At 31.0% G+C, this 10466-nt stretch overlaps 2 protein-coding genes across 3 annotated transcripts; both read right to left on the bottom strand.

Annotated features, from left to right (window-relative positions):
* Nucleotides 1–656: 656 nt before the first annotated feature.
* On the bottom strand, nucleotides 657–2364 carry BHLH92 (basic helix-loop-helix (bHLH) DNA-binding superfamily protein). Of its 2 annotated transcripts, none has more exons than XM_020380371.3 (3): nucleotides 1936–2364; nucleotides 1518–1802; nucleotides 657–969 (listed from the first exon to the last, which is right to left on the bottom strand). In XM_020380371.3, exons 1-3 carry the CDS (start codon nucleotides 2317–2319, stop codon nucleotides 859–861), a joined length of 780 nt encoding a protein of 259 aa, XP_020235960.1. In that variant the 5' UTR covers nucleotides 2320–2364; the 3' UTR covers nucleotides 657–858. The 2 variants fall into 2 exon arrangements, with proteins under 2 accessions (XP_020235960.1, XP_020235961.1); XM_020380372.3 differs by having other exon boundaries at nucleotides 1484–1802.
* Nucleotides 2365–4658: 2294 nt separating this feature from the next.
* LOC109815604 (protein SIEVE ELEMENT OCCLUSION B) lies at nucleotides 4659–10045 on the bottom strand. The gene is made up of 7 exons (XM_083060470.1): nucleotides 9753–10045; nucleotides 8770–8859; nucleotides 7782–8203; nucleotides 7264–7352; nucleotides 7026–7162; nucleotides 6233–6712; nucleotides 4659–5504 (listed from the first exon to the last, which is right to left on the bottom strand). The coding sequence occupies exons 1-7, from the start codon at nucleotides 9942–9944 to the stop codon at nucleotides 4902–4904; spliced, it is 2013 nt and encodes a 670-aa protein (XP_082916596.1). The 5' UTR covers nucleotides 9945–10045; the 3' UTR covers nucleotides 4659–4901.
* Nucleotides 10046–10466: the final 421 nt, after the last annotated feature.

Genomic DNA, 10466 nt, shown 5'->3' on the forward strand with positions numbered 1-10466 from the left:
ATTGTAATTGTTTTGCGGTGAGGTTGGATGCTTTGTATATGAATTTCTCATCGAGCACTTCTATTTGGATATACGAGTTGCTATTGTAAGGATTTATTTGTATAATTTTTTCATTGACATTTCCGAGAGAGAAGAAAAAGGAAAAAATGAATTTTTTTCACTAATTTTGTTAGTTTAAAATTAACTTTTAAAGGAGCTATTATATTTAAAAACTAATTTTAACTTTTTGAATTTTTTTTTATCTTTTAGTTTTATTTTTTTTCCCCTATAAATACTAATGTAGAAATTTATCCAAATATACTATTATAAACTAGTTGGATTAGTTTGGTCCATCCAGTTCAGCACTTAAAACGGACATCATACTAATTGGGTTTATATTTATAAAATAACTTAATCGGTTGAACAAACTAATAAAAACAGGAGGAATTGGTGAACCAACTTGTATAATGTGTAAGTAAAATGGATATTTTATATAAATATTATATATAATTATAAATTAATATTATATCATATTAAATTATTAAGAAATAAGAAATATGTGATAGGCTAGAAAATTATTATCACGCAATTAAATTAATCCGAGCCAACAAGACCCAAAAAAAATTATTACCACAGGTCAGCTTACTATTCTATGTATTTACTTAACATGTGCCAAATTAGAGAGGGTAAGTGTTTCTCAATTAAAATTCAAAGACTTGTACTGTTGTACATGAGTAGAAGCTTGACGACTATAAAAAAAACACTAGAAAGTCAATTACCCCTCCGTGTTTTTCTTCCTCGTGCGTCTATAAAAATATTTACAAATACAAGGTACACTTTTCCATGGGTAAAATAAAATTCTAAATTTGGTCCAACGCTTCATATAGTCTTCTGCTTCTTATTAAAACCTTCCCGGGCATGGCAGTCAAGCTTCCGATCAAGTTCATCATGCGTTCTCCATGTAGTCCATTCCACATCAGCATCTTTGACCTTTAAAAAATACCAAGACATCATTCACACGAACAAATCATACTAATCATTTAAAATCCGTCTACTTATGTTTTTAAAATTTTCTTCTGTTTTCAAAGATGTCGTTAAATAAATTACCGAAAACATCTTTAACAAAATTAAAAACAAGTGACAATTATATAATAAAAAATAAAAACAAAAACACAATCATAGGCCGTTAACATCTCTTCTCAAGTTTCCATCAGAAAATCCAATTCAAAATTAAAGGTGTCAAATAGATCCATCTGCCTCTGCTCGAACGGATCATTTATTTTGTGATTCAGTTTGACCTATTGAATCATTGAATCGCGTTAAATTGACTCATTTTATTTTATATTTTTATTTAATTTTTATAATAAAAAAATACCAAGTTGAATAGGAAATTTCAGGCCTACGAATTGTTAACTAGACCGGAGTCGATTAGCTCATCAAGCCGAAGCCGAGAATTGATCCAATTTTTTGTTTTTGGATAACTTTTTCCAGAACCAAGGAGTACCTCATCAAGTCTAAGCACAATGATGCATATATACCTCATCAGTTTCTATCTCTAACTGTGCAAACAACTCTTGTGGGGAGAAAGTTGATTTGATGCCTCTGGTGTCCACTCCTTGGTCTTTCAAGCATTTGAGGCTCTCAATCAAAGAATCAATTCCACACTTAGGATGTGCAACTCTTAAATATTGAATTCTTCTTCCCCGACCTTGGTTGCTATCAACAGCTTCAAGCTCAAAATTTTTCCTTTGTAACTCTTCTCTGCATCCTTGTAGCCGTACAATCTCCTTGGCTGCCATTTGAATTACAGAATTATTATCCGTCTGCCAGGAAACATAAACAAGAAATAAAAAATTAGAGAAATTGAAAATTGAAAATGGCTAACTAGTTAATTAAAAGTTAAAGCCCCATAGTATATGTATTACGTAAATTAATCTTCTATACAAATATATATACTTTGGTTCCATGTGGTAACATTGAATGCAGGGCCAAGCAACACTGCCTCTGCCTCTGCCTCCTCATTCTTTCATTAATCATGTGCCTGAAACCACGTTCTCTTTCATTCTCAATCTCATCCACCCTGTTCCTCTCCACAGGCCAACTTTTTCTCAAGAACGCAAGCATTCTCTTACTCATGTTCTGTGAGTTTGAACCGTTTAGGGGGTATTTAATTCTGGGTAGGTCTCTATATTGGACGAAAGCGCTTCCAGTTGCAAGAGGAAAAGCTTCTTCACCCTTGATGTCTTGGGAATACTGAACTGAATCACTTTGACCAGTGGACAAAAGAGGTCCATCCCAGAAAATCTCACCGAGAAGTTTCTCAGGAAAAAAACGATCCATGTATTCTTGTTGTTGGGCTTAGTTTAGTTGTATAAGAGACAAAGGGTATTTCGAAGGTTGTATTTATATGTTGAGAATGTGGGGTGCGGCACGTGCACATTGAAAACATGGTCAATCAAAATGTTTTGACCACTCGTGGGTCAAAGTTTATACATGTAATCAAGCTTCAACCAATTAGTACCATGGTGATGGTGGTAGCCCCCGATCAAGAATTCACCCAACACCCACCTTTCGAGATCTATTACTAGTCAACTTCGTTCCCATTGGGGGATAACAAATGCAAAGAAAAAAAATTAATCCTACTTGGCAATAACCCGTGTAAATAATCTTACCATTAAGATTTTTTTTTTAATTCAGGTTTTTGTTATCAAGGAAATATATAAGTTATTTAATAATTTTTTAGTTTTTAACTTAAAATTTACTTTTAAGTTAAAAATTATCTGGTAATCTTAGATCTTAAAATTTCTAATAAAAACGAGAAACTAAGAAGTTTCTAAAATTAGCTTATTTAAAAACCCCCTTTTTTTATGCTTATTCATATGATCGAAAACTCGTTTAATTTCTTTTAGGGTTTTACATAATTATTATTTTAGCTTATGCAAGGTACAAATACAATATTTTTATTATATAACTAAATTTTTTATAATAAATTATATATATAAATAGTCATTATATTTTAATATATAAATTATATTTAAAATTTATATAAAAAAATACTTTTAAATATATAAATTATATTATAAATAATTAATATTATAGCACAAAATAATTTTATTTATTGTTAATTTATTTTAAAATACATTAAAATTTAATTGATAACCATGATTGATTTGGATTGTGTTGACCTCAGTTCTTTCACGAACTTTATGTTTTTCAGTATCTTAGTGGATGTATTTCTCATCATTCAATGTATTATACTTTGAGACACTTATCACAAATCGATTTGTGACTATGCATTTGCTATCCTAAATAACTGTCACTTAAATTTTACGATTGAGGAGGTATGTGTTTTAAATTCAAAATACATTGCCAAGTGTGGTTTCAAGCATCTTTTGATGTTGATAACACATTAGGTTTATAAATGGTTCTTACTTTTCAAAGTTCTTTTCTTACCATCGTTTCCTTTCAACCATAACTTGGCGAACAAAGTCCTTTTAGCTTTTGGTGAGTTCATAATTGGAAGTGCTTGTTCGTTATATTTCTCTCCATCTTCAACATTTACTCTATTTCTTGTTTTTCTAGGTAAAACTTGTTTCTTTTATTATTGTAATGGTTATTGAAAGATTGTTGCTAAATTTGTTAAGGTCGACCAAATTTTTTAAAATTAAGGTTTCAAAACTATGGTATTTCATTCTTTTAATTACTGATTAATATGTTATTTTTGGATAAAATAAATATGAAAAAATCTTCCAAAATATTAAGAGATTCCTAGATAATGTGACTTTACCTATCGACCTTAAAGTTGAAATGAGTTAATCACAAAGTTTGAGGTACAAAGTCTCAACTTAGTTAATGGACTATGGATGAAATTGTTTGATGGTTATAGTTTATCATGGAGGAAAGAACTACTGAAAGGTCACCAACTACCATTAGTGATGATCAAAGCAATTAGAGCAAGATACAAGGTTTTATCAAACATAAACTCGAATTTACAAGTTGAGAAAAATTTGTACCAAAATTTTGAATTCATCAAAGCAAGTTTTTTTCATCAAAATTGTGTTGCAAATAGGTATCCATGAGCTTGAGTTTAATTATCATGTCTAGTTTGCATACTTTTGTATGAGTTCTACGCTCTATATATCATTGTGCTTAATATGCAATTTTTTTTTTCTCATAATGAGGCAAAAAGTTTCTAGAGAAAAAGAATGCATTCTACAATGTGTCAAATGTCAACTCAGACTAACCTAGAAATTAACCACTTAATTAATTTGAACTATCTATTAAATTATATGTCTTATGGAAGTAAAATCAAAGTCACTTGAATATTTGAAAGATAGCAAACCACTACATCAACACGTGACTTTTATATATATGTCAAAAAAGTAATTTTAATACTATATAGTTAATATAAAATTATATATTTAATTAGTTTATGCAATTCAACCAATGATCTAATAATTCAACCTATAATTTATTAACCTAATAGTTAAATTGAGTGGTCCTAATAACATTGCATATATATATATAGATATATAGATCCAAATTTTCTTAATAAAAATTATTTATGTTCAATTATATATTATATATCATTTTTCTGAATAAAAGAAATTGAATGGAGTAGAGAAGTAGGGTACTAGAACATTGAAGAAGAGAAAGATCAGGGAGAATTCAATTCCTAATTTCAAATTCTGCGCATGCAGAACTATTTATTCAATCATATATCTAATTCAGAAGATATAGAAGATGCCATTATTTAATTTCGCCCATTTAAGGACAAATCAAGTGGCCGCAAGAGATAAGCAATTGAGGCACTTGTTTAGACACACATACATAAACACATACATAAATACAGTAAGAAAAACAGAGTTTGAATCCATTCAGGTTGACATTTCTCCAAAACAAGCCTAACCTGGTTCAACAACTCAAACTTTAACCTTGTCGGAAACATTACCATGGCAGCACTTGTAATTAACAGATGTCACCTCCATGACACGTCCGCAAGAGGCATTGGGACATGTTATGGTTGCTAGGACATTATTCGAAGCGTAGTTATCAATGTTCATGTATGCGCATGGTTGAGGAGCAGGTAGTTCCTCACGTTTGACCTCATAGTACTCTTGGAAGGCAATGTCAAAGCCTTCTTTGACGAGCACTTTATCCTTCCACGAGTCAAACTCTGCCACAGTTTGATACATGGGTTGAGCGTGACCCGGAATCTTGACATTGGAGCCTTTGGTGAGAATGGCCCATCCTTGAATATCTTGCTTGAGGCAAAGCAAACTCTTGACAAATTCTTGAATCTCAGGCTCCAAATTCTCGTAGTGCCTCCTTTGTCTCTTCCCCTCTATGCCAATCCAGAATCGAGGAACTATCTTGGGATCATCCTTTCCCAGATGATAATAGTCTATTATTACGTCTGCATTCCTTATTGTTGGGTGCCTCTTGATTTTGTCCACTGCTAAAGTGAATTCTTGGGTCCACTTGTCGCTACCTCCATATATGAAGATATACCTATCACCTTTCACCTTATTTGATCACATGGTAAACACAGACAATTAATTACATTTGGATATTTGCTTAATTCAGTAGCATCAAATTAAATAAATGTGCCTACATGTTTATCATTCTTTAAAATTTATCAAGTCTCACATTATCATCATTCTCTTATTAATAACTTCTGCATGTAATTAATTTGGTAACCACTAGCTGATATATATTTTAATCAATAATTAAACAAAATATTATCGAAGTGAATCCTAAACGTAACACTAAAAGAACACTAAATATATAAATACTTTTAATTGTTTTAAAAAATAATTATCAATTTTTTTTCTATACAATAAATATTTTTAGTAAGGTTTTTCTATTTTTAAAGAGTAAATACTAAATATAGTAATTTGAAGATATTTAATTTTATTTAAATAAAAAAATCAACTTTTATGTAATAAATTAATATTAGGATACAAAAATTGTTAAAAATAGTTATAAATTTCAAATTTTAATATTCATAAAAAATCTTATAAATAAGAAAATTATAAATTATTGTCTCAAACGACGAACTTATTTTATAAAAAATGATTTTTTTTTATAGTAGATAGAAACTAATCTAAGATATATAACATAAAAGTTAAATTCTTTTTTAAAAAATGATATTGATAATAAATTTTTTATTAAATCATAATTTTGCACTAAGAGTGCACAGAAGTTAAAGTCTTTTTGAAACAGGGGAAGGTGCTTAATTTTGGTTTTTTACCTGTATATGATTAAGATTTGTTTTCCTGATTTCATCCCAGAACCATTTCCATTTCTGGGCAAGTCGATCACCATCAGATTTTCTAAAAGGGAATGCATCGATGCCCCATTCGAAAATGATGTCCAGTGCATCATAATTCACGACGACACCTTGCGGATTCACCACCGGAAGGATGGGTTTGTTCCGGAAGTTGAGGTCCTCTTCAATTAGCCTGATGCCAGGTAAGGGCTGAACGTACTCCACCACGTACCATCTTATTCCATCCTTTAGCGTTCCCAACAGTTCCCTTCGCGCACCGCCCCATACGTTCTCGATCGGAATCCACAGAATCTTGAACTCCTCTTTCTTGTAACCGCTCTTCTCATTCGGATCTTCCACCAGCCTCTCGTCAATGGAATTCAGTAGCCGAATCTCGTCTTCGATCCTGTCCAGCCCCGAAATGAATAGCAACACGTGCTTCTCCTTGAAAACATCAACACTCTATCCACCATGCAACAACAGCACAAAGTTACTATTCTAAAAGAACATACATGACATGAGTTCACCTTATATGTACAACTCTTAATTGCACTTTTCTTGTTACTCATATTTCATATGTTATCATTTCATATGATATGCTATATTAATTAACTTCTGTGATAGTTAATATGTTATGTTAATAATTAACTATGTGAAAAGAAATTAAGTGAAAAAATATACAAATTTAAAGTTTGGGTAGTAAAATTTGCAAAATATAAAAGATGGTGATAAACAGTATAATTAAATGGATATATAATAATTCAATGGTACCAACCTTTATCTTTTTGGCGTTGCCGTCATATATTTGAGCGTTCTGAGACCCATTTTGATGGATCAAAAGCTTCAAGAAGTCTACAATGCCTTTAGGGTTTCTGAATCTCCTCTTGCGGTCCAAGTAGTCGAATATTATAGCTGCAATAGATGAGAGGGAGTTTCTTTTCGTAACTTACGTAAGTAGAAAGTATAGATTAAGGTTGAAGGAAGCATGCGAGAGATTTAACTAAGCAGTCAACCTCTTTGCAGCTCGCATGTCACTAGGTGCCTGCTCAACTCTTCCACTGCGGTAGAAAGTTTGGTACTAAATGTCTTGATTGAATAGTCCCTGAAACACGAAATCTTATCAATTAAATAACATTTCACAAGAACCATAATTTAAAATTCATGTATGTTCAATTTATAAAAGTTGTTTGTTTTTAAGATGTGTTCTTATAAATTAACTAACAGAAAATTTATAAGTTAGCTAAAATTTACAAGCTATACGAGTTATAAAAAGCTGAAAACATCCGATGGAATTAAAAATATTTATATTAATAAATTAGCTGTTAACGTAAAAAAATATATTTAATTATCTGACTTAAAATAAATTTCAAGTAAATTAGTAAGAATAAAAGTGAAAAAAAAAAGTATAAACTACCTTATTTTCATAAATTACTTTGAGTTCATACTTTATTATAAAATAACTTAGAAGTTATTAAAATAAATTGGGATCCTGTAAAAGTATATATATGAAGAAGTTTATTCCATAACTTACGATAAGCTTTGGATGTTGCTATTGCAAGCGACGAGGGTAGCGACGGCCCAATAGACAACAAGGGGAATCTGGTGCAAGGCATCAGAGAGAGCGGGAACATCCTCAGTGTCATAGCGTTCATCAGAAGACCAGGTTCCCCAGAGGTTGATTTTCTGAACCGATTCCAATACAAGCTTCACTGCTGTATTGACGCTGAGATCAATCACTTGAAGCTGCAGTCTATGTTGAATTTGATTCAGCGCTTTCAACGAGTTCCCCAGATAGTCTGATGCCTGGTAAAGGTTCAAGAAATTTCCATACTCCAAAGAGAAAGCCGCCAGAGCTATCAGTGCCTTTGCGTCCCACGAGAAGGTTCTCAGTTGCTGAAGAATCCTCAATGTTGTTTGGTGTACGTTTTCCAAACCAGCAACTGTTGTCATCATCTGCCACCGTACGTGCATGGTACATAAATTATCATAACTAGATTCAAATTGCCTAGCTCATTTAATCATCACAATAATAACAACAATTTTGTTTTATGATCTTACGTTTCACATATGTAGTTCATCGTAATTGTTATATATCATCCACAAATTTAGTAGTTAATATGTAATTAAATAGAGGGAGAAACTAAGATATCATACATCTGAGTGGAATTGGACTCTGCCACACCTTATCTATAATACCTCAAATCCTAGTATTATACACAAAAGAAATATGATTAGAAAGAGATATTGCACTAAAAATGACCAGTTTTCCCATGACATGGTCATAAAAATATTATGAAAGAAAAAAAAATTGGTCATAAAAATATGCTATCTGTTAAAAAGAAAGGTACCAATGTAAAATGAAAGGTAAAGACATCTTCCTAAATTTATGTTTCAGATTTATATATGATAAATAAGTTAGGTGCTGTGAGTTACTTATGAACTAATACTATAGGCAGGTTTGGAAATTATATTGCATCTATTGACAACCCATAAATCTAATTATATGGAAATATATGTACCTGGCATGACATCAGCTTCAGTGTGGAGAATTCTGGTTTGAAATCACTGCTTATGACTGTGCTTTCTATAAATCCATTCTGCTCCTCTGTCTATTAAGACACCAAAAAATTTTAATCAGGCAGCTATATAACTTGTCACTCTGAATCTGCATCACATTTATATCTTACACTATTTATCTTTTCACGTAAATTTGCCTCCACACTTCTATCTCTCCATATTTTTTCTTAGTCTTGTTACAAGTATTTTCTAGTTTATTGGACTAGAAACAAATCTTATTTCTATATTCTTACCGTTAGCTTGAAAAATTTTCACACATGGTAAAGATGAAACACAATTTTCCACAGCAATCCTAACTCCTAATAACCGAGACAGTTTTGTAAAAATGATTAAAAAGGGGAATAAAAATAAAAAATAAAAAGATTCATGATGAAAACAAATAAAAAAAATTGCATAAATTTCATGATGAAATTTAAACTTCAATACTTTTTCATTGTAATATACTTATTTTTGGTTTTAGTTTATGTATATTTTATATTTATAATTCTTGTATCTAATGTTTATTTTTTCGTTTTGGTGTCTCATCTCACTCTTCATTACAAAATTACTTCCTTGCTCTATCAAGCATCGCAACATAAGTGTTTATGTAATGTGATGCTATCACATGTCAAAGCTATGTAACTGATTTCAGTGATTTGTAATCAAAGGCTAAAAAAGTAGGTTTATATATTAAAAATATTATAATCCAAAAAATATTTACAAAGAATAAAAGTAATATATATATATATATATATATATATATATATATATATATATATATATATATATACACGAAAATTGTATTTAAACATTAAATTCATTAGAATAAATTAAAAGGAAATATTTTAATAATTCCAATAAAAAAAACAAATTTGAAACAGCATACAAGAATCATATACTATCTAAATAAGGTCTCTGTAAAAGTTTAAAATTTGCATTTTGTTACCTTAAGCATAGTCCCAACAACTCGAGTTGATAGCGTGATAACGTTGGACACCACCTTGAAAAGGGTCTCCTTATTGCACACTTCATCATCGTATGTGTGTGACAGATAAACCTTTTCAATGATCTCAGAGTCGCTCAAATCATTAAAGGGGTTAGGCAGCCGAGGCTTTTGTTGAGTTTTGGTTGTAGACATGCCGATAGTTCAACCTAATTCGTAGGTTTGAATGCAAATGATGTCTTGGGGCTTGTGCTATCGTTTGTTGCTCGCTCCACCTATTTATAGATTAAGATTCTTCGATGTGTTACACTTGGAATAATTAATAACTTTAGCTGAGAAGAGAGAGATTTAGAGTAAAATTAAAAAACATATAACATACGCATTTGCTTTTTTGGCTGTGTAACAAACGTGAAACGTCGCACTTTTATTCAAAGTTCAGCTTTACCCTTATGGATTCGTACATTACTTTCATATAGTAAAGGATATAATTGGCTTTTTCTTGTGTTATCAACAAACTACTGTGTTTTCTTCTAGTGCTGGAATTTTCCTGAAACTTTTGCTTTTTAAAAAGATGGTACGTCATTTGTCTAAGGGTTCAAGGCAAGAAGATTACACCGGAGAATGTTACCAAACAAACCTTAGATGACAATAATTAATTATTTGTTTCCTTTGTTGTAATTTCCTGAAACCTTTTGCTTTCCATCACTTGTCCAAAGG

This window comes from Cajanus cajan, chromosome 7 (genome assembly GCF_000230855.2).
Source record: "Cajanus cajan strain Asha chromosome 7, NIPB_CcT2T_4, whole genome shotgun sequence".
In the NCBI taxonomy this organism is placed as follows: Eukaryota; Viridiplantae; Streptophyta; class Magnoliopsida; order Fabales; family Fabaceae; genus Cajanus; species Cajanus cajan.